The 25,739-nt window shown below is 35.6% G+C and overlaps 1 protein-coding gene across 3 annotated transcripts in view; it reads left to right on the forward strand.

Annotated features, from left to right (window-relative positions):
• The window catches only part of Hyls1 (Hyls1 centriolar and ciliogenesis associated), a 63,340-nt gene that overhangs the window by 28,454 nt on the left and 9,147 nt on the right, over nt 1–25,739 (forward strand). For all 3 annotated transcript variants that reach the window (XM_081765156.1, XM_081765159.1, XM_081765158.1), the window contains exon 3: nt 9,334–9,529. In XM_081765156.1, the coding sequence (XP_081621282.1) occupies nt 9,334–9,529 (196 nt within the window). The remainder of the gene's footprint in view (nt 1–9,333; nt 9,530–25,739) is intronic.

The following is a 25,739-nucleotide window of genomic DNA, read 5'->3' on the forward strand; positions in this document are numbered from 1 at the left end:
CTACCACTTCCGGTTTTAGTGGAAATACAGAAGTCGAAGTGTTTTGTTTCCTTCACGCCTTGAATCGATTTCTGAGAACCGATTGACGCTAGCTATTATCGTTTCTGGGTTATGACTATTACTGTTGAAACAGGAAGTGGTAAAAATCGATCACTTCCGGTTTAAGTAGGAGGTTGTTGAAGGAGATGGAATCTGTTCATGGGATGCTGAATCGATTCCCGAAAACCACTTGTCGATAGATGTTACCGCTTTAATTGTATGACAATAAACTGAAACCGGAAGTAATAGTGAATATGTACCACTTTCGGTTCTAGTAGAAATGCAGAAGTGGAAGTGGTTTGCTTCCTTGAGACCCTGAATCAATTTCCGAAAACCGTTTGTCGATAGCTGTTACGGTACCGTTTTATGAGTTATGAGTTAAAACCGCAAATTGCCGATTTCTACCACTTCTGGTAAGTAGGAGGTTTCTGAAGGAGATGGAATCTATTCTTAGGATGCTGGAACGAGCGCTTGTCGATAGCTCTTACCGTTTTTGCTGTGATACCTGTTGACAGACAGATAGATAGACAGACGGACGGACACAGCCGTTCTAAAGAACTTCAATTTCTAATGCACAGCATAGAGGCATCATTGTGATACAATGATAGCTACGTGATATATATATAGAGACGTGCAGATAAACGGGGGTCGGAATGGGTTCATACACACCCCTCCCAGAAAATTCTGAGCAAATGAAAAAAAAATACTCCTATAGAAAAATAAATAGCAAATTCCACATTTTAGAAGTTGGAAAAGTCGGATCTCACTGAGAAATGATTTTTTTTCTATCATACCACTTTTGTGATGCAATTATCATCAGAGCTGGTAATTGCGCGTCAAAAGTTTTTTTTTTTTTTTTTTTTTTTTTTTTTTTTGCGAATCACGTTTTTGGACGTTCAAAATGCTCAGCAATTACATTTTTTTAGTTTCTACCAGGAACGTAGCCAGAGTTCTGATTTGGGTGGGGGGCATATATACTAAACTAGTAGTATAAATAGCAAACTAGTATTTATATACTAGTTTAAATATTTGGAAGGCAAGTCAAGATTTGGACCCCGTGCTCCCCCTGAGTGTAGGACAAAATCCAAGCTAAATTCTGGTAAGACGGAGAAAATCCAAGCGGATAAAATCCAAGGAACAGTATCATGTGCGTAGCTGTGGTATGCGCCTGTGAACACCCTAATTAAATTGTGTGTTTGTTTCTTTCTTCAATTGTCATGCATTCTAAAGTTTTATCTGTAATTTTTCAATTTATTGAAATAACATTTCATTTACTTTTAAAGAACTGAAAATCTAATAAAATATGAAAGATTGACACAGTAAGAGTGCAGATGCAGATTATTCATAAAATATTCTGGCTACTGCTAGGACATGCCCAGGTGGGTCCAATTTAGGGTGATCAGAAATATTTTGACTGAAAAGAGTATATTCACATAAATAACCAGAAAATAAAAGCATTGACTTGCTAAATCAGAGATAACAAATAACAGCACAGCAGCCCAGTCTTAAAAAGAGTACACTTACGTAATTCTATTCTATTCATTGAGAATTAAAGTAGAAATAAAATTGAAAAGATATAATTTAGATAAAAAAATTACTTTTCTACCCTCAAAGTATTTACATCAGTTACACTTTTGAAAATAACCAATAATATATGCATTTTCATTTAGTTGGTCTAGACACATTTTCACATTTCGATTTTCTAGATAACACTTTTACATTATTTAATTCACACACAGTATTACATTATTAAAAACACACACTTCACTAGCATTCAAACATAATAAATGGTGGATGGCAACGAGTAAAAATATACTCAGCATTCTACCATTACCATATTCACATTTTGATCCTGATAGATACATCTATATTTCACTTATTTAGAATATATAGGCGAAACACGAGAATACAAAAAGAAAACTCAGCATTCTACAACTACCGTACATATTTCACATATTGATCATTTCTGACGAAAATTTGATCAGTATATCAAAATTATTTGTTTCAAAACACTGTGTATAATACTTTTACATACTTTCATATGGATGTGATAAGTAATTAAAGCTCATCTGCACTCTTACTGTGACAATCTTACATGTTCTATTGGATTTTCAGTTCTTTAAAAGTAAATGAGATGTTATTTCAATAAATTGAAGAATTACAGATAAAACTTTAGAATGCATGACAATTGAAGAAAGAAAAAAAAAAACATACAATTTAATTAGTGTGTTCACAGGCACATATCACAGCTACGCACATTATACTGTTCCTTGGATTTTATCCGCTTGGATTTTGTCCGCCTTGCCAGAATTTAGCTTGGATTTTGTCCGCGCCCCGCTCCCCCTAGCTACATCCTTGGTTTCTACACAACATTTTTCCGCTAGAAAGTACCCAAGTGATTTAAATAGCTGCATAAATTGCTTGCTATAGTACAACATGTAAATAAATTTTAGAAAAAAAAACATTCAAGTCATAGCCTACGATGCGGGGGCTTGCGAATATAATTCCTGATGTGAACACTTGGTCGACGTTGAAAAAAAAAAAATGGTGGATCAAGACGACTAAAACTATAAACCAGATAAGAGGGTAGAGACGCATGCTAATATGGAAAATACACTCATTTGTAGCTACAATATATGAAATGCACTACTTTTCGTAGTGACTCTGGCGTTTTTACCATGCCTTGAAAGAAAGAAAGCGACCCGCGGCTGAGTCAATACTTAGGAACAATTTTGGCAGAACAAGAATGAGGAAAACCAGTCCGGCAGGAGGGGGAGTAGAAATGACATGCCAATTCCAATGTGAAAACCCTCTGTGCAGCACAAATGAAAAAAAAAAAAAAAAAAAAAGTCTTATCAGACCCCCTCGTTTGCTTGCTTGCTTGCTTCTCAATTCTTGGAATTCTAATCCGAAGCTAGTCAGTCACGTGATGTGCAAAGCAGAGAAATTCTTGGTTCATCTGCATGTCCCACCGTACCGTTTGCGAGATAGGATGTACTCATAACTGATAGATGAGACTTATTATTATTATTATTATTATTATTATTATTATTATTATTATTATTATTATTATTATTATTATTATTATTATTCAAACTAATGAAACAAGGGGCGGGACAACTTCACACTTACCCGTCCGATTTTGAGATTTTTCTCCTCAAATTGTTAGTTTAGGTTAGTTGCTAAAATTATTATTTTCGAAAGAGTTCTTTTATACTAGAAATAAATTAGGGAGAGGAGGGATAGTGTGAAGTTGTCCACCCATGAGCAATATCCATATAGTTATACTGCATTATATAACTAGTTGCTCGTCAGTTTACGCAGTTCTGAAGCTGCCTATCTCAGTTTTGCAAAAGTAAATATTTTATTTGACAAATATGTTTGAGGACCAAGTGGCATGTAATTATAATCGTACTTCTTCTCTTTAATCAACATCATATTGGTATACATCGCTCTTTGTCATGATATGTATCATCATCATAATTAATTCCACATAATCTCTAGTCCATTAAATTATTATTATATTGTGCTAAAGATCGAACAAAATGACACGCACAAATTTTATACGTACCATGGAATATTTCAGAACGAAAATGATTCTCACATGTGAATATTACTATATTATTTAATCGTCAACATTATTTATATCTTGCTTACTGTCCGATCCTAATTGACAAATATTATACCTACGTAAACCAAGATTTCGAAGATAGACCCCCCCTGGTATGGCTTACGGTTCACGGGTATCCTTGCGAGCCACTGTTCTTAGCACTCTAAATTATTGAAATAACTTATAGTACACTGGTACCCTTATTTGGTTCGCAGTGAGAGAGTATTAAATGTAGTACAATATTCCGTCCCAGTCTAAATAGTGAGTCAATATATTACAGATTGTATATAGAAACTGGTAGGTACTGAGAACAGATGCTAAACAACGAAAACAAAACATAATTAAAAACCAGAGACAAAAATAATGTAAATATACATTAAATAATAAGTAAAACGAATATAAAGAGTTATCTACTAACATACTCCAGTAACACGAAGCTTATATATATCAGCTTGAATCTTGAATCTTCAGCGGTTTCTTGTTCTTGATAACATGGAGAAGAATCATCAACAGAAACAACAATTTCAGTTTTGCGACGTTTAGCGGCGGATCGAGCAGATTTTGAGCGCTTATTTCGTTTTCTGGTTTTTGATAAAGGTCGTTTACGAGCCATTATGTATTTGCAGTATATCAGCTCACGCCTGATTGGTAACACCTTCAACTCGTTAGCTACACTGCGAAATAGGTGATAGTAGGACCTTGTAGTTGTAGAACATTCCGTCGAAAATGCGAGTGGCGCTAGCGTACAGATGTTCCTTTTAAAATTTTAACACTTTGCGCATTTATTCTCGAAATACATAAAGTACGTTGGTAATACATGATGAAGTATAATATCGAGAGGAAGAAGACATTTCAGTGTTTAGAACGATATATAAATGTTGAAGATCGCTGGCCTCTTTCGACAAATATAAGTAATCAAAAAGCGGATTTGCGCTGTGGTGTGCAGTTTAGTTGCATTTTTTCATTCTAATATCTAGTTCTTAAGATAATTAAAAACAAATCAAGCTTCAAGAAAAATTTAATACCATTTCATTCTAATCAATAATAATCAGGGAACAACATATTCAAGTTTCGGAACGAAATTTTTATTAATTATTGCACTAAATTGGAACAAATTTTAATTAATTATTAATTAATTATATAAGCGCATATTGATTATATCAACATAAAATTAATCATTACTACTATTAAATATATTGCTATAATGTTATATACACAGATCATTTCGATAAATTGCGTTCTTTAGTAATTCTGAGTAGAGTGCCAACGCCCTTAATATCTTTATTATTATTATTATTATTATTATTATTATTATTATTATTATTATTTCCTAATAGTTAGCACTCGCCACTTCGGTTCGTGTACTTCCTGCCTACCTGACGTCAATAGATGGTCCCAGTGTGCAGGCAATTTTCAGATTTAAAAGTATTCTTGTGATTTCATTGTAACTTAAATGCTGCATCACTTCAATTTAATTTTTTGAAAATAGAATAAGGGCTGTAACCAGGACCGACCGTAGATAATTTGCCGCCCAGTGCAATGGCATCATTTGTCGACCCTCTTTCACCAGAAAGAACGAATTTTAAAAGTCACGATGTTTAAGTATGCTACCCCATCATGAATAACGAAGGGAAGGAAAAGAACACTCGCACTCAGAAAGTCCTAAGCACTACAATCTCGTTGTGCCTGCTTTCTTACATTTAAATAATAATATATTATGTTAGTAAAAGATAAAGCAAACACACCTGCAGATGAAACATGGCATTTTTTAATAAAATTCAATATCGAGCTTCAATCTTAATATATCAGTCTGCAACTCCAATGCAGCTAGCTCGTTTATCTTTATTTCTTGAAAAATAATAATAATAAAAAAAAAAAAACTTGTTTCTACCTGCAATGATAAGGAACTTGTTTGTGACAAAGACAAGACTAGTTTTGATATCAAAACTAACTGAATTGAACAGATGTTCGCTACTGTTAGAGAATTGAGTTCTTGTGTTTGACAACAATCAAGTAATTCATGCTGGGATTTGTTTGAACATTTGCTTTAGCACTGTCCATGTGACAAACTAATGCGACCTAAATATATATTTTGCCTCCCCGTGCAAATGCACGTGTTGCACATATGGTAGAGCCGGCCTTGGCTGTAATTTAACAATATTTAGTTTTAATTGCAACTTAAATACTGCATCACTTCAATTTTATTATTTGAAAATAGAACAAGATCTGTAATCATACTTACTATCCATTTCATAAAGATAGGCCCCTGACTTCGTGGTGCTGCCGTGACGTTGTCAAAATTTATATTACATTGTCGTACCTCGTTAGAATTGTTGTCTTTTCAATACTTAAGACATACAAATTTTCTTTGTACTATGTAGTGAGAAAAAAATAAAAATTAATGAAAAAGTGCGTATTTTTTCGTAGATCAATGTTTATAGGACTATATCTCAGAAAAGAGATCACGTGAAATAATTTCCTGTGTACAATATGTAGATGCATCCATTAACTGTAAGTTGTGAAAAGTTCAATTTTCTTCACTTGATACTTTTTGTGTAATTAAAATAAATATACGACGTTCTGACCTCCTTTACCATGGTAGGTAGAGAAACGTACAAAACACTGTTCGAAAATTTGGAAGTCTAGTGTTCCAAGTATTTGAAACTATTAACAAAAAAGGTTTGGTTGGTAGAGTATTTATTTTTTAAAAAAAACAAATTTTACTTCAATATATTCTCTGCGTTAGGCGGTGAGCCATGTAGCAGCCCAATCTTTAAATTCCCTGCGCTTATATGAAAATACAGCATACAGTAAGTGGAAGTGCGGCACCGCTGTCGTACAGTGTTGTCGCGTTCAGGAAGCCTGTAGCGCGAAGCCTACTTCATAAGAATGTAATAGGAAAAAGTATTTATTATAACCTTTCACAACATCATAAAAATAATAATAATGCATTACACATCTCAATGTAATCGAAATAAAACGTTGAAGTAAAACATCCAAAAACTCATTTCTTAATCTATTTACTTCATTCACTTTCGGAATGGGTTTGTTGACTCATCGCTGCTCCTGCTATCTTCCTGAACACTTATTAACAATGGCTCCATTTCTACCTCAAGATCTATCAGTATACACACTTTCCAGCTTACGAACACGGTTAAAAAGAAATTTAGCCTTGGCAATCACGTGTTCACCCAAGTTCTGCGATCAATTCCCCTGCCGAATGTACAGTAACACAGAATGGGTCCTTTGTTTTCTTTCAACGAAAGAAAACAATGCAATGAGTAGCTGACGAGGGCTGTATTTGCGTCTAATCACGTCGCACTGATTACGTCTTCAACACTTCCCTTCGGTTCGTAGGCGTCAAAAACTTATACACGCACTCACACCATATAGGTTCATTGCAATGAGACGGACGAATGGTCATTTATATTTTCCTGAGTATATCTCGTGCTTTTTGATTAATATATATATATATATATAATATGGATATTCGTTTACGAGCGGCGGTATTACAAAAAGAAGAGGCAAAATTTTTAGCGATAATGAAATTGCAGAACTGATGAATGACTCCGACTCAGACGGTTATGAGTTAGTAATGAATAGTAATGACATTGATTATTCTGTGCTCAGTGATGTATTCGGGAGTGAACAAGATAGTAACTCTGTTTCAAGTGAACTTGAGGCTGCGCCGGGAAAGAGAGAATAAAACGTGTCGTTCCTATTCAAAGACAGATTCTGATAGCTTGGAGCGATAAAATCCAAGTAAACGCGAAACCCCTGTTTAGTGGTGTACTGGGAATTGATCAAAATGCTGGGCTATCTACAGAGTATTCCGCATATAAAGTGTTTTTACCGATGAAGTTTTATAGTTAAAAAAAAAAAAAAAAGTTGAGTTGATTTTGAGTTGAACGTCCTGTTCAGCAGTGAGGCTATATGAGACGTGGACCTACTGATAAACGTGGAATCCAAATTACAATTACGTAGCATCCGCAAGGTGAAAGGAAGTTTTTAATAAATATTAGCGTTTATTGCAGGGATGCAAATAACCACTCGCCCGGGGCGTGTGGTTCATCGGTGTGAGCAAGTATTTAATATCATACGGAAGTTAAGTAAATTATTTTTATTATGTGATGTGGGCTAGTAACTTTTTTCTTGGGCGAGTAAACTTTTGTTGCTTATTTGCATCCCTGGTTTATTGCCTGATATATAAAGTTGGACTTTGCGTGGGAAAGTGCTTCGAAATGTACAACACTAAAGAGAAGTACTGGGACTCCTAGATCTGAAAACAGACTTTCTGTGAAGTGTAAACTCAATATTACATATCAACTAAGGTTGTATCGTATAATAAAGTTTGTGCTTGTATGTGTTTCTGTACAAGTGTATTTTATACTGCGTGCAGTAAGTTAAAAACTGACAAAAAGCAACAAATTTTCGAGGACCATCACATGCAAATCGAAACAAAATAAGAGTTCGCTTTTCTAATTTTGAACATTTGGCACATTTACTGTATATCCTGTTAATTTCTAAGAAATTAGTTTAAAATCTGTGGAGACATACAATTTTAAAAATATCTCTAAAAAGTGCCGAACATTGTACGTGACAAGTTTAAATACCCGTCCGTCTGAGAGTGTATACGCGCCAGGAAAATATGGCAACGTAGCACTCCGTATAAACTGCGATAGTGAAGGGCGCAAAGCAGAGAAAATCATAATGTCATATCTGTCATTATTTATCTTTTAAAATAAATCGAAACAGTTTGGTTGAAAAAGGTACTTTAAGATCTTTCTAAAAGTTTTTTCAGATTGTTAATACACCGCGGCAATTCAGAGATAATGATGTCTCACTTTTTACTGAATAAAAAGAAAATTACTACGTGTTGAGTAATGAAATTTTCAGAACTTACAGGTAATATATGCATCTGTATATCGTGCACAGGAAATTATTTCATGTTATCTCCTTTCCGAGATATAGTCCTATAAACATTGATTTACCCAAAAAAAAAAAAGTACGAAAAAATACGCACTTTTTCATTAATTTCTATTTTTTTCTCACTACACAGTACAAAGAAAATTTGTGTGTCTTAAGTATTGAAAAGACAACATTCCAACAATTCCAACGAAATACGACAATGTAATATAAGTTTTGACTGGACGTCACGGCAGCACCGCCAAGTCAGGGGCCTATCTTTATGAAATGGATAATAGATTTGAGCACTAATACTTGTGTATTTCTACAGTTATGTATTGTGACGATTTAATTCAACTTAAACTGTATTGTTTCAATTTTTAATTATTTGAAAATTCATAATGGTGATACTGAATATGAACGTGCTTTGGTATTTATTTTTAAGACAGGGTGGTAACCATATTTAGATTTAAGAATTAATATTTATGTAACTGCAGATTAGTTAATAACAGCGGGGCACACTTAAAAAAAGTCAGATATAAACAATTAAAACTTTCCATTAAGGACGATTTTAATTTATAGTGTATAGCAAGCCGAAGACTTGCGGGTAATAACTATTTTATATAGGAATAAGAATAATCCTCAATCGGGAATGCTGAAGAATTTTAAATATAATGTTTTAAGTATAAATATAATAAAAAAGTTAATGATGATATAATTATGAATTTACAGAATCTAGAAGGCTGTGATCTTATACTACATTTTTTTTCTTTCTTAAGATCTAAAGAAGCTTATAAAATATGAACAAAGGACAGGTGGCATATACTGTCGTTGTACTCTACAGTCGGACAATTCTTCGAGTGAAACTCCGGTGCCTTCAACGGTGACTACTCCATCATCGGCAGATGAAAGCAGTTCACCTTCAATACGTCTTAAGAAAGGCTACGTTAGGCGAAGTTTGAATGTAGATGCTGGGTGAGTAGCTCGAAAGAATTTTTTTTTTTTTTTTTTTTTTTTTTTTTTTTTTTTTTTTTGTAGTATGAAGTATAATGATGCGTTAAATACACAGAAAGGAAAGCGAGGAAATAGGCAATGGTATGCATACTTGAGAACCTTCGAACTAAGTTTTCTCTTCTAGAATCAGTTATTAAAAATTGAAGTACCACAAAGCTCCGAAAACTCGTTACATTTCAGCCGAACTGCTTAAGGCAGATGGCTGTACTTAATTGAAGAAATTTATGGTTTATCTACTTAATACGAGGAAAATTAAAATTGTTCAGCAAGTTCTGAGTTCCACGAGAATGTAACTCTCCATAAATGAAACCACTTCTCTATGAAATCTCTCCGCATAGTGACATATTTTTTCCATCTTAAGACTAAAAATTCCCCTCATTGTAAATATCGTTTAGCTTATTAGAAAAAGGTGTTCACAAGTTATGCTTCACTGTCATTATAAAAATGCTTTCCGCAAAGTTCGTCTTTCAATTTTCCAAACAAAGGAGAGTAAGGGGGATGCCAGTGACTCGAGTCCCAAATTAAGCACAGTCCGGGTGGACAATTCACACTTTGAGGCAATGCATTGTGATCCTGCAGGAGAACTCAACTTAGTATTTCTTTTCTCTTTTACTTGTGTTTTAAGGCATCTTGACCAAGAGATTAGTGCAGTATTTTCCTATAATGGTGCGTCCATTTTTCAGGAAATCGATCAACAGGATTCTCCTGGCATTCCTAAAAATAGAGAAAGAGCTTGCCATCAGATAAAATGACTTTGAACTTCTTGCTTGGCGGCGATTCTCGATGTTTCCATTCCTTGCTTGCTTGCTTTCTCTTTGGGCCATAATAATGAACTCATGTTTCATAACCAGTCACAGTTCGATGGAAAAAGGCTTCTAAAAAGATTGTCTACATATATGCTTGTCTGTTGGTGAGCGTCTGCAACATTCTGGGAACCAACATGCTGAGAATTTCGGTAGCCGTAATTGGTCATGAAAGATGCTGTGAATAGGAGCACTGATTCTCAGCATGTGATGTCTTTCATCATAATTTTCTCAAACTACGTTTCCCGATTGGGAGTTCACAGTGGCTTAGTGGTAGAGCACTAACTTGTGGTGTAAGGGTTTCCTGGTTTGATTCCAACCTATGCGATTTATGTTGAACACATCGTGTCCATTTTTTTAAAAGGTTCTTCCGTTTACATCCACATTCTCATCTTTCAAATTATTTTATAACCATTCATTTTCATTCATCCTCCGTCTTTTTTAACTTGAAAAGAGGTAACCATGGAACTTTAAAGGTGATTTAAAGGGACAAGTTTTGGCGATAGATATCACTACAGTCTTCGTATATCTCTAATGTATTTTTTACCTTTCACGAAAATTTACAATTTCTCTTACAAATTTCAACCTACAGACTTCAAATTTTTAGAGAAGGAACTTCATGACCTATCGGAGGCAACAATCCGTGCCGATTTTTTATTTAGAATATTCTTCATTGTTGAATCAATTCCATTTTTAAAGATTTGGATATTCATTCCAACAATCAAGCCATTTCAACAATGAAGAAAATTCTAAATAAAAAATCGGCATGGATTGTTGCCTTCGATAGGTTATGAAGTTTCTTCTCTAAAAATTTAAAGTCTGTAGGTTGAAATTTGTAAGAGAAACCTTGAATTTTCGTAAAAGGTGAAAAATACACTAGAAATGCGAAGACTGTAGTGACATCTATCGACAAAACTTGTCTCTTTAAACTAACCTTAAACTGGAAATTTCGTTTCTTTTTACGTTTTCACATTATGAGTTTTTTTTCTTTCTTTCTTTCTTTAACTTTCTTGAAATTGACTCTAGAAATTACTTTCATCCAAATTACTGTCTACTTTTTGATGTTTTTGTTTATTTACCTATTAACAGGGTTGGCAAAAAACCATGGTTTTTATTGAAAAAAAAAAAAACAAAAAAACAGGTTTTTTTTGGTTTAAACCAGCTTTTTTTTTTTTTTTTAAATAATTTGGTCTATGTATTTGTATCACATATGGACAGAAATAAGTTCGTTTCGCCTTGATGTTATTATGCAACAACCGGGTTATGTTGGAAGGTGTTACATAACGCTTAAAGCGGAATCCAACCGCTTCTCGGCTTACATCCGAGGGAAATTGTCCTTCATTTGGACTCGAAACCGGGATTAATTGGCCAGAACTGCGATACGTCTGCCGACTCACTCACGAAGGACTCCTGATAAAAAAATACGTTGTACTGATCTTTACATACTTGTTAATATAACTGTCAAGAGTCATTTCAGAAGGACAAAAAGATAAATAATTGAACAAGTGAAACCATTATACAGATTTACATATGGACAATTTCAAAATACTGTAGAGTACAGAAGAACTAATTTAGTCCAAGTTAGTTCACTACAACTTCTATTAGTCCAAGTTAAAAAAATACAGCGACTTAATTGGCGTATCAGTACGAAAAGTGAATAAAGATACGAATTATTTGAGTCTACTTTGGCTCTGACCCATTTATACATAAATTGATATCAAAGATACTTCTGATTTCAATAAATCCTCTCGTGCGGTTTGTATGACTCCCTCCCCTCCTCCCCAAAAAAGTACGGCATTTTGATGTATTTTATCAATAGTAAACATTATTAGAACGAAACAATATTTAGAATTTTTCTTTGATTGCAACTGCATAGTAATAATAATAAACTATAAAAAATCACATAAGAAACATTCATAAACTTATACAAAAAAACAAAAGTTGCTTTTATAGTATAATCCCTTTGAGTAGTGAATGGGGAATTTAGGTCTGAATATAATACGAATAATATGCGAGAGTGAAACGTGATAACCCGCAAATGTGTATCTTTCAAGATTTTACGAACACACACTTTTACGAACATTTTTCGCTTTTTAGTTTAAACCAGCCAACCCTGCCTATTAAAGCATTTTTTTTTTTTTTTTTTTTTATTTATTGTACAGTGTCTTAGTTCCCGTAACATAAAGGAATAGGTACTTTATTTAGAACTGGGAGCCCAAGGTGTCGGAAGAATTTGGCACAGCGATTCATATTTTTTTTTTAAGAAAAACTATATTTCGTGTTTGTAATAAGTGCTAAAACTGGGAATGAGAAAGCTTTCTGACCCTTTCAGAACTGAAAATAATCTAAAGCAAGGAAACGCTTTATATACCAGTTACTTTTTATTTCATTTTAGAGTATGCGATTGGAAAGATAGATCAAAAATAACAGCAAAGGACTACATTGAACAGTTTCAATCATTTTGTATGTACTGACCATGTTAACTTTCGAAAGGTATGAGTTTAGTACGAAGAAACGCAATATAGTTTTCAGTTAGGAGTATGGAAGTCTCTTCATGAAATCAATGTAGAGAAAGCGAAATGCGAGGCCACGGGTTGAAAACATAATCAACGAAAATAATGAAAGTATAATAAGCGATAATAACGATGTAAATAAATATTTATACGCAGTTTATTGAATAAGAACGAAGTAAATAAGGGATAGTTTGGTTGCTTGTATTGGAGTTTAGCAACCGTTTGAGCAGCGAGGCTATATGAGACTTGGGCCTACAGTTTAAGGTGGAATCCGAACCATTGTAATCCGTTAAAATTTATAGGTTCTCCAATCGGTAACTAAACCCGGGTCCTCGTGCGCAAAGGCGCGCGCACTAACCACTAGGCTAATGAGGAGACTATTCTGCCGCCCAAAGTCAACTGTATCTGCAGATTTGGTTGAAATTTAGTTAAAAGCAGTGAAATCAGTATCAGACAATGAGGTATTAACTGACAAGAGCAGAAAAGTATATCTATAGCTTTGGTGACGTTATCCCAGGTTTAAGCTTACCATATCCGTAACTGCGATTTTAGCTGAACTGAAGATCGTGACGAGCCTAAGGCCATAGATGCCGGTAATGCCGAGAAGTATATATAAACAAAATAGAAAATGTTTGCCGGCGACGTGGAGTTACGTTTTCCTATGTTTTCTTTTCAAGTATATATATATATATATATATATATATATATATATATATATATATATATATATATATATATATATGGGTGATTCCACGAAAAAGGGAAATTTTCACTTGGAAAATTTTTGTTCCGTTGAAGGTCGCCTATTTCGAAAAAAATTTCAGATGCACTTACTACTACTAAGTACATGTTAATTAGGTGTTCAGCAGCGCTGAATCGTTATTGGTGTAGTAAATAAAAAATAAACTTTTCAGCACCCACGGAGTTGAGACCATAGGACACGGAGTTGAGATTAGTTAACACGGAGTTGAAAATTGCTGTGGAGTTGAGAAACGTGATACATCTGGGTGATAAGCTTTGGTTTATAAGTGATTAATCTTATAATTTACATAAAAATTAAAATAATTTTCCAATAATTTTTGTAAGTTAGAATTATTCTCCTTATGTTATTAAAATTCTAACAAACTAGAAGACACGTATCATAATTTGTTATACAAAAATACTCCAGAAAATATTGCAAACATATGAAAATATATCTAATGAAGGTTCCAAAGTGACGTACAATAAGGAAAAAAGAAATACACATACACATCAAATATTGAAAAATTACTGCGCTTTCAATATGTTGACTATCGTATGGAGAGGATAGACGTTTTACATAAGCTTAAGAAACAAATGAAGTAGTCACTAAACCTGTCTATTGTCTACTTCATTTGTTTTCTGAGCTTATGTAAACCGTCTGTCTTCTCTGTGTGATCAAGTCAACACGTCGAAAGTTCAATACTTTTTCAACATTTGGTAAGTGTATTTGTATATTTGGTATATATACAAGGTGTTTCAAAACAATACACACATCGTTTGGGAACTGATTCCTGACACCAAGGTAAGACAAAAAGTATAGACAACCTGGGTGCACAAATGCTTCCTTTCGGAGTTATAGGCTGCAGGAAAAAAAAAAAAAAAAAAAAGAACTTTAAAGGTCCATAGCTCCAAAACTATGAGACCTGCCGTAGTCGGGTCACGACTTCACTTAGGAACTAATATGTGCACTATCCAAAAATATGTTTCAGAATCCTGAGGTACTCACGAAGCAATTTTTATAGAGGGAGTTTGGCTATGGGCATATAATCTGAAGTACTCACCAACTACTTCTATAAAAGTTATTGTGGAAGTACCGCAGGATTCTAAAACATGGATATTTGGATAGCGCACATACTAATTCCTAAGTGAAGTCTTGACCCGACTACGGTAGGTCCCATAGTTTTAAAGTTCATTTTTTCATGTTTTCGGCAGCCTATAACTCCGAAAGGAAGCATTTGTGCACCCAGATTGGTCTATACTTTTGTCTTATCTTGGTGTTAGGAATCACCTCCCAAGCGTTGTCGGTGTTGTTTAAAACACCCTGTATAATGAACACTAAATGATAGTGTAAGGCACTCATCATTTCTCAGTTTTCTTTGGATAATTCGATCTTCTTTGTTAAGTTGCCCACATTTTCCACTCCAATGAAGGAAATGTCTTGAGGAAACAGGGAAGGGCTGTTCTAATCTACACAAATGTCAACTGCCAACGCTTTTTGAACGTCAGGTTTAGTGGACCAGGAGAAATTCCTCCCGATCCGCGTCATAAAATTGACTGTCCGTACATTGCCCTCAGACTCTTCGACAATCCCTGAAAAGAAAACAATTAGCTGATCATAAGATAAAATTTAGTAACTCCTTGTAATCAGAAGTTTTGGCCAAATAATAATAGAAGCGAGAGTTTTTAGTGGTTTTACCAGTTAAAAAATAATTTGAATTTTACGGGGCTACCACTCATCAAAGTATATAACTGCAACTCAGTCTTCAGTTTTTGGTGGATTATCATCTGTTAAACCAACTTCACAAGAAATGTTTACATCTGAAGAAATTGTTGCCACTGATGGTGGAGAATAGTAGTTAAGTTGCCCGAGATGGAAATGAATGCAGATATCTCCTGCTAGATACATAAAACACGAAAAAGAGCAGAAATTAATTACTTGTGGTATTGTGTTACACCATGTTACTTGATGTTCCCAAAAACGTTTCGTGGAGAGGAAGCTGCTGTTCGACAGATGAAATTTCTTCCTTTGAAATAGTGTATATCTTGACATCTCTGCAATGTTTTCTCATTTGTTCAATTAATGTCCACATCATATCCTTGAGCAATAAGGAATTCTGCGGTTCTTTCAAGAGTGGCCCCGACCCCCATCGGGAGCACCTTTCCCATGTCCAGTTTCGGAATATTTCCATGTAATATCCTTGCATTTTATAACTGATGTTGACATATAAGTAGCAAATTTTTCAGCAACTTGTGCGGATTTTTTCCTTTCGTAATGTTCTCTTGATGATGGTCGCCACCTTTTTATCTTTATTCTTTGCTCTCTTTCGGATAATGAGAATATGCCTTTTATTTTTCCTTCTTCCTTCCTCTTTCTCCACCTTTCTTGTTCTCCTCTTGAACTCTCCATACTTAATAGGATCATTCCTGATTACCAACCGACGTTTCTTTTCGGCGTCCCTCTTTCTTTCTAGCTTTTCCTTTTCACTTAATCGTTTTCTTGGCATTTTAATCTATGAAAAAAAAAAAAAACTTGTAACAAATATTACTTCCTATAGACTATTACACAAGAAACCTTTAGAAATATAAGAAATTCATTGATATTGAAAGATTTTGATGAACAGTTTTTTTTTCTTTGTTAAACGCCTGCGTACCAAATTGAACGTACCGAATGTATTTTTTTCGGAATTTTTAATAAACTTCTATTGAGACTCATATGTGACAAATAATGAGTTGGAGAAAGTCACGAATTAGTTAAGAAGAAATAATCCAATATCAATCAATCAAGAGAGGAAATAAACCAATATCAATTAATATACGCACCTGCTTTCCATGCACAAAAATATTTTTCTTATTGCTTCTTTAAAAGCTTTTTGTTGGTGCGCATACTTATAGATTGAGACGTCAATAGGTTAAAAACAGACACCATCCATCTCGACTTGACTGAAGTTTTACCTCAGGCTACCTGACAGCTTCAAATCTGAACTTCCGCAAAACATTCCTTAAATGGGCTAGGACCCACCGGCCTTTGAGTGTGAATGACACGTGGTCACCGTGTCGGCTCCTACGGCCGTTGTGATGGTCTGCGCGATCAGGTTTCAGTACATCTCTACTCAAATGAGTTTTTCAATTGCCTCACTGTGCGAAGTAAGCACCATTAATTTTTCAGCTTCCACCAGGAAACAAACCCAGAACCACGCACGAAAGGCGAGCGTACTAATCACTAGACCATAAACGAGCTTTATTTCTATCAATATGTTGAAAGAACAAATATTTGGAAGAGCATGAGCATAACAACACTATAGGATTATCAACTCTGTGAACTTGTCTCAACACCGTGGATTCCTTAGTTTTCAGATGGACATGGAGTTGAGAAAATCGAATATAATTTATCTTTACCGGCCCACTTTTTAACCAGTACATGTGAGTAATTGTGTACGAATTTTCTACGTTAAGTCGTAGGTTTCTCAAGGGAAAGTGGGTATATAGCATACAAATACATTCAGTAATAAATACCATGGTGTTGAGTATCAATTAATATACGCACCTCCTTTCCACACACAAAAATATTTTTCCTATAGCTTTTAACACATGCACACAACTTTTTCTGTTCTTCAGTCAAACATGTCTGCCTTGTCTTCTTGTGGATGTTGGCAATGTGGACGACCATGCTGTCTGTTGAGAGCAATGACAATTTTTTCTCATGCCATGGAGTTGAGACGAAATAGAGGTGACAGAAACTAAGCATAGTCAAGCTTTCGAAACTAATCGTTATAAAGATTTACTTTCCATAAAACCGAAACCCTGAAGTGTTCTCTTCCATTTAATTACCATTAAATGATATTTAATTTGCGACTTCAGTTGTAATTTATTGATTAAAATCAGTCAACTGTAGTCTGTGACAGCCCACGGTGTTGAGAAATCTGGGTAATAATTAATTTTTTACGTATGTTTCGTGTTATATTTGCAAACTGTTATACATGGCATACCTACTTTGTGACGGTTACTACCAAACAAAATAAAAATGAGGTGATTCTTTCACGTAGTAGTTTGAAGAAATGCCCGTGACAGAAAATTTCCCTTTTTCGTGGAATCACCCATATATATATATATATTATTTTCCTTCCTATTTCAAGTATTAACAACCAGGTGAAATATCCGTTTTTAGCATGAAAAGAATACCGTAGATTTAAGGCAAATATATGGAAGTTATATTTTAATTCCCTTAGGATGCGTATTTGAGTAGAAAAGATAGATAACCAATTAAAAAAAAAAAAAAAAAAAATTTCAACCGATGTGGCCGTTGTTCTTTGCGAAAAATCAACCCCTCACACCTTTAGAATTCGAATTTCAGTCCAGATATATAGCTAATAGTAAATACCAAGGTCATTTCAAATTATGTCTAAAAATACATTTTAAACTGTTCGACGACGTTCTTACTTTCGCCTTTTATGAATACAAAATCCAAGTGCTAACTTCGTACAAAAATTCATTTCAAACGGTTCATCCGTTTTCCGTGATGATGAGACAGACAACATTGATTTGAATATGGAGGAAAATAATATAGAAGCGGAATTTTTTAAAACACTAGGACACGTGTCCAGTCATTTTTAATGAAGAGTTTATATACCAAGTTTAATTTTCCTAACTTAAGAAGCTTCTGAGATACACTATTGTAATATCATCTACATATAACAACGGTCCACATGCTCAACCACAACAATAGCCAGCAGACGACGAATGTCATCGTTCAATATGTGACCCAAACAGGACTACGTCATCACCTCCAATAAGGATCAACGAAGATTCATCAGGCTTTGATATAAAAGACGCCGCAGTACCTTCAAAGGTATCAGTTTCACCAGATTGATCACGTCTGTCTTTCTGTTGGCTGCGTCTGGGTCCAGAGATCTACCACAATCTCGTGGCTGCGTGTGGACCCTGAGAATTCCTGCCTCTGTCTTGGCTGCGGCTGAGTCTTGGGACATTCCTAATCACCTATCATTAAATTAAGGGACGTTATTGATCTTTGGACCTCTTTTGTTAAAGTATTATACCGTATTGTATGATGGTGACGTTTTATAATAAAACGGTTGTGGGAAAATGTTCGATTCACGCGTACCATAATCTATCGCTACAAGCGTGCATTTCGGAGAATTTTACACTGGAATTGGATCCCCCTTAGGATACACATTTTAATCAAAGTGATGATAAACACCCAGTTTGAGATAAGTACTAATCATGTTGAAAAATTCATATCAGGCGGTTTAGCCTCTTATATGAAAGTAAAGGTGACAGTTATATTTAAAAAAAACAAAAAACAAAAAAAAAAAAAAAACTATGATACGCATTACCGTGATATGTATAATTCTGAAGTAAAATAATATAAGTATTGCATGTTAAATGGAGTCAAGCTCTCTCAAGTGTCCTGTACAATATGAAATGATTAAATCAGTACATTGAAGAAAATCTTGGTCCATTAACCGTAATCTTTAAAAAATCATTTTCAAACTTGCACTAATAAAATCGTACCATTACACCGATTAAGATATGAGTTTCAGACTTACATTCGATTAGTGTCTCAATATAGTCAGAAATACTGCATCTTGTTCGTGTTTTAAGCAAAATAAATTTGATTTAAATCAATCAATCCTCTGGTGACCAAAATCATAGCTTGATCGCAAGTATCAAGGATTAAATGAGGATATTCGTTGTAGTACAAAGGTAGGTCTACAGATACAGACGGTTATCAGAGTAATAGAAACACCTGGAGCTGAGAACACGTTAGATTGTGGATTGACAACGTTCAGACGGCGACCGCGACACCTGGCTCTTGATACTTTTTATGACAAACTCTGTATTACGTAAGGAGCAGTAGAACAGAAGTGAGCAGTGAACTGGGTATACTGATAGTGAAAGGTGGACGAACTTTCCGATTTCCAAAGAAGGCAAATTGGTTATTGATTTGGATTTTAGCATAACGTGGACCTGCAACAGAACGTGGGATCCGAATCCATATTTTCTCACCGGGAATCCAACCCGGGTTTTCCTTGCTGAAAAAGACAAATTACTGGCGCTCTGCCGTGTGGTGCGGGCATGACGAAAGTGGTAACTGTCCAAGATGATGACAGCCTACAATATTCATGGCAAAACAAATCGGCGAAGAGGAACAGTAATCGAAAATAAGCCCTCAGTACAGGCTGCACGAAAACTTAAAGTGGATTGTGACTCAGAATCCGCAAAACTGCGGTCCAAGTGACAGAGAAACTCATACAGTACCTCTCACAGCCTATGTGAACGATCACCGTCTGCCATGAGTCATATGACACGGACATACATAGTGAAGTTGCTCAGGTGAAACCGCTAGTAAGGAACCATCACGCTTTAGCACGTCGTCAATAGTGCTGCGAGCATGAACAGCTGAAGATTGGAAACGTGAGATACGATCGGATGAGTCATCGTTTACCTTATTCCAAACCACGGACCATGTTTGTGTGTGGCGAACGCCCCAAAACAAGCATATGATCCGGAGTATCTCCACTGAACCGTGAGAACATGACGGCGGCATTTTGATTCAGGGGAACAATATGCACCCTATGGACCAGATGTTTCCGTGCAACGACGCTATATTCCAGAATAATAATGCTACAATTCACACAGCCGTCCCTAGGCCCCCTAATACTTGGCCCTGAATATGATTGAACATCTGTTTTTTAGATAAGAATCCAGCGAAGATTTCCAAATTTATCCTCTTTAACGAATTGAGTAATGAACTGTACATGGAATGGTATAATATTCTACTTGCTATTATTTACGACCTCTGACTTCATTCCATGTCGTATCATTAGCTGTTCTGAGTGTGAAAAGTGGTCCAAAGTCGTATTAATCTGGTCAGCTGCACTTTTTTCAGTTTTTTCTATTATTTAGATAAAATCCGTATTTTTGTTTCGGTTATTTAGTTTTTCTGATACTATTACAGTACAGTTGTATGTTTGGCCAACGTTTTATTCAATGTTAATTATGAAACTACAAATAAATAAGTGTAGTGTATTCAACGTTTGTCGTATTTGAAGCGACTAAGGATAAAATCAGCATCGGTTACCGAAAATGTTTGCTCTAAAATAAATTCGTTGGTACTCTGTAGTTAATCATATCATTTAGTTAAGAAAATTATGCGAGGTGGTTTCTATGTTTCATTTTAAAATATTTTAGAAAGTTTCTGAAACTAGTAGCACCGATACACACAACACCATACGCATGCTGAAGTTCTGTGAATTTTAGCAGCAGGAATTCCCCTCTTCAATCACAGCACATTGTGGAAACAAAACATCGGTGAGGCACTTTGAAACAGTTGCCTCTTTCATGCAATCGACGCTACACTATTTAGGCACATTCAGTAAAGCCCATATTGCGATGATTTATTTCGTTTGCATATACTGATGGATTCTGATTTTTTTAATATGTAATGCTTATTATTTTCAGTATTCTTTCATATTTGATATTTTTCCCTCATTCGCACACACATGTTCTGTTTCTCCATGAAACAAAGATTTTTTGAAAAAAGAAAAGTTTTCATGTGCAGGGTTCGAACCTATGCTTTAGGTGTGAAACTGTTTACTAGACAACGAAGCCGCTGATATGGAATCTTTCTCTCTCTCTCTCTCTCTTTTTTTTTTTTTTTTTTTTTTTTTTGTGTGTGTGTGTGTGTGTGTGTGTGTTTTGATGATAGTACGCCTTCTCAAGGTTTGGGTCATCTTTTCTCAGTACGCTAGTGTTCATTTTTTTCTTTACATTCCTTTTGACTATTCTGTACATGCCTACTACATATTTATAAAGTCAGGAAGGCTGTAGAGGTTTCTGTGACCAGCAGTATACCTGTTGGCCTTCTGTCATTTCCTGTTATCTTTCATTATCCATTCTGTTGATTCTGCTATCAAATTTTCATAACCTATGAAAATAAAATTCTGTTTTCGGGAGATCGTCATTCACATCAAATCTGCATAAAAGCTGTTATTTCCTTGTTCTCTGTGTATTGCCTAATGATTCGTAACGTCTTGACTTCATATTTTAAAAAATAGAAAGCTTAATACATTATTATTATTATTATTATTCATTATGTACCTTCTCTCTCTCTCTCTTTATATATATATATATATATATATATATATATATATATATATATATATACAGGGTGTTAATGAACTATACCGACAAACTGTAATAGGTGATTCCTCACGTCAAAATAAGAGAAAAAGTTCATATGGATCTATGGCGAAAACTGTATAGTATCATAGCTAGGGCTGTCCAAAATCGCGAAAAGGCCAAATTTCCAGAGGCCCTATTTCGTATTCGAGAAACTGTGGATGGTGGTTCTTATCAGCGTAAAGGAAGCCACGCATGCATAATTCAAAAGTTCATATTTCAACAATTGTCAATAGGTATAGAGGATATTTTCTACAGGGTGTAATTCTCAGATATGTTTTCAGTAGAGTTTTCACATATACCATGACTTCAAGAAGGGTCCAAAGGAGGCAGAAGGTAGACTTTGACAACAATGGACATCCAGTGCTTCGGAGGGAAGTCGGAAGTGTTAGGAACCGGCAGCTCCATGTTTCTCTGTGTTCGGAATAACGTGTGATGATATGTATTTCGTCACGGTATATTTCACGATTTCTTCACTTATAAGCGTGAAAGAAAACATCGCACCATGCGTTTTCCCGAGTATGAGAGACCGTGCTGCAGACGATCCTTAACACTTCCGACATCACGCAAAAGGATTCCGCGTTCACTGCTATGAAGACTTATCGTTTGCCTACTTTGGACCAATCACAAAATCAGAGCATATCTCAAAATTCGGTTGATGGCATGTCCGGGAATTTCACCCTGCAGAGAATACTCTGTACACCCATTGAACATTAATGAAATATGCATTTTTGGATTGCATATGCGTAAGTTCCTTTACGCTGATAAGGACCGTCATCCACAGTCTCTCGAATTCAAAATTGGGCCTCTAGAAATTTGGCTCTTTCGAGATTTTGGACAACCCTAGGTCTGAAACTATGCACTTCGCCATAGGTCAATATGAACTTCTTCTCTTATTTTGATGTGAGGAATCACCTCTGAAAGTTTGTCGTTATAGTTCATATATATATATATATATATATATATATATATATATATATACAGGGTGTTTCAAAACAACACCGACAACGTTTGTGAGGTGATTCCTGACATCAAGATAAGACAAAAAGTATAGACCAACCTGGATGCACAAATGCTTCCTTTCGGAGTTATAGGCTGCCGAAAACATGTAAAAATGAACTTTAAGAGTCTATAGCTCCAAAACTATAGGACCTATCGTAGTCGGTTCAAGATTTCACTTAGGAACTACTATGTGCTCTATCCAAGTATCCATCTTTCAGAATTCTGCGATACTTCTGCAACAATTTTTATAAAAGTAGTTGGTGAGTACTTCAAATTATATGCGCGTAGCCAAATAGCCTCTACAAAATTTCTTGCGAAGTACCACAGGATTTTCAAACATGGATATTTAGATAGGGCACATACTAGTTCCAAAGCGAAGTCTTAAACCGACTACGGTAGGTCCCATAGTTTTGGAGCTATGGACCTTAAAAGTTCATTTTTTCATGTTTTCAGCAGCCTATAACTCCGAAAGGAAGCATTTGTGCACCCAGCTTGGTCTATACTTTTTGTCTTATCTTGGTGTCAGGAATCATCTCCCAAACGTTGTCGGTGTTGTTTTGAAACACCCTGTATATACAGGGTGGCCCATCTTAATCTTTCCACGGAAATATCTCAAAAATGGTTGAACATAAATGAACTAAACAAAAACTCAAAAGGAAATACCATGGGGTAAATCGAATTATGATGTGACGGTGCCGTCCAGGGCCGTTCTTAAAGGGGCTCGGGGCCCAACTTTAAAATTTTAAATGGAAACATGGGGTGACTGACACCTCGTTCGATTGATCTTTAAAAACTAAAAAGCGATGTGGCAAAAGATTTTTCATATCGGTCATTGTATTCAAAATGGCCACCAAGATATGTTACCTGTATCAGATAAATGTCCAGTACCACTAATATGAAAACAGTTGAACATAAATGAACCAAACAAAAACTCATATAGGAAAGCCGTGGGGCAAATCGAATGATGTCGCGGTGCCCCCAGGGCTGCCTTTCATGGGGGCCCAGGCCAAACTTAGAAATTTTAAACGAAAATATGGATCAAGTGATACCTCGTTTGATGGATCTTCATACACTAAACAGCGTTGTGGCAAAAGATTTTCATATGGGTCAACCTTTTCAAAATGGCCGCCAAGACATGGTGCCTGTATCAGATAAAACGTTCAGTACCACTGATATGAAAATGGTTGAAGATAATGGATGAACAGAATAAAACTCCTATGGGAAATCACAGAGGGTATTTCTCATTTCACGGCGCGAAAATGTTGCAACAGAGGAGATGATGATTAGAGTAAAAGTGCCATAATGAAAAGGAGGAAATCTAATTCCTAGAAAATCATCGTTCCAACTTCCTTCGTAAATGGGTGAAGCGGAACGGGAAGCAACAGCGAAATTGGAAATGAGAACCTTACTTTTTGCAGATTGTACCTACACAACAAAATTATCTGAAATGTGTTTTTATAAGAGATAAATGTCTGTAATGAAAAAAGTAGGTAAAATTCTTGTTAAATGGTAACTTCCATTTTGATTACAGGCAATGATTTGTGGAAAAATGAATCAACTGGAATGCGAAACCAATTTGTTGAACAATGCAATATTAGAACAATGTGTACAAATGTTGGTTTTGCTCAAAAGTTCTCTGCACAATAATGGTTCATTACAGTACCAGTCACTTGTACACCTAAGTGTTTCAGACAAACCATACCTATTGCAAGTAAAAGTGGGGTTCTCATTTGAGTTTTTACCATTCATTCCCGCTTCGCCCAGGGAGATCGGAAAGATAATTTTCTAACAATTAGATTTCCTTTTTAGCATTATGTCAATTATACTTTAATAATATTTTCCTCCGTTGGATTATTCTCGAGGCCTGGAATGATAAATATCCCCTGTGATTTCCTGTACGAGTTTTAACCTGTTCATTTATCTCCAAACGTTTTCTTATTAGTGGTACTGGACATTTTGTCTGATAAAGGCGCCATGTCTTGGCGGCAATTTTGAAGACGGTGACCCATATAAACAATCTTTTGCCACAATGCTGTTTAGTGTATGAAGATCTATTGAACGAGGTATCACTTGACCCATATTTTCGTTTAAAATTTCTAAGTTGGGCCTGGGTCCCCATGAAAGGCGGCCCTGGGGGCCACCACGACAACATCATTCGATTTGCCCCATGGCTTTCCTATTTGAGTTTTTGTTTGGTTCATTTATGTTCAACCAAATGTTCACGGTTTTCGAGATATTTCCGTGGAAAGATTAAAATGGGCCATCCTATATATATATATATATACACTGCTCCACAAAACTTAAGCAACTTGAAGAAAGTGGCAGAAAATAAAACGACACCATCTCTGCACCAAGTATAATGAACAAACCGACGGTCCAGATGCACAATGCAACACAAGTGAAGACGAACAATACAGTTAGGATATACAGAGTGACTAAAAAGTTCAGCACAACAATACCTCAACAGGTGAAGCTGAATTGTGCGAGGGCATAGGCAGTCAATATGGCGTGTGACCACCACGAACAGCTATACAGGCACGACATCTGGCCTCCATGCTGCAAATCGGAGTGTTGATCAAGTCTTGCGGCAGATGTTGCCACTCCTCGAGGAGAGCTGTTCCCAGGTCAGGGAGAGTGCTTGGTGGTGGACTGTGCTGCGCTATTCGCCGTCCAAGAGCATCCCACACATGCTCGATGGGATTCAAGTCCAGGGAATATGCAGGTTATGCAATACGCGTAGTGTCTTCGCTCTCCAGATAGTCGGAAACAAGATGTGCACGGTGTGGGCGGGCATTGTCATCCATGAACAGGAAGTCTGGGCCAAATGCTCCGCGGAAATTGCGCACATGTGTATTCAGAATTTCATCCCGGTACCGTTGTGCTGTCAAAGTGCCATGTTGCACAATATGGAGG

Source organism: Thermobia domestica, chromosome 7 (assembly GCF_964235325.1).
Source record: "Thermobia domestica chromosome 7, izTheDome1.hap1.1, whole genome shotgun sequence".
Taxonomy (NCBI): domain Eukaryota; kingdom Metazoa; phylum Arthropoda; class Insecta; order Zygentoma; family Lepismatidae; genus Thermobia; species Thermobia domestica.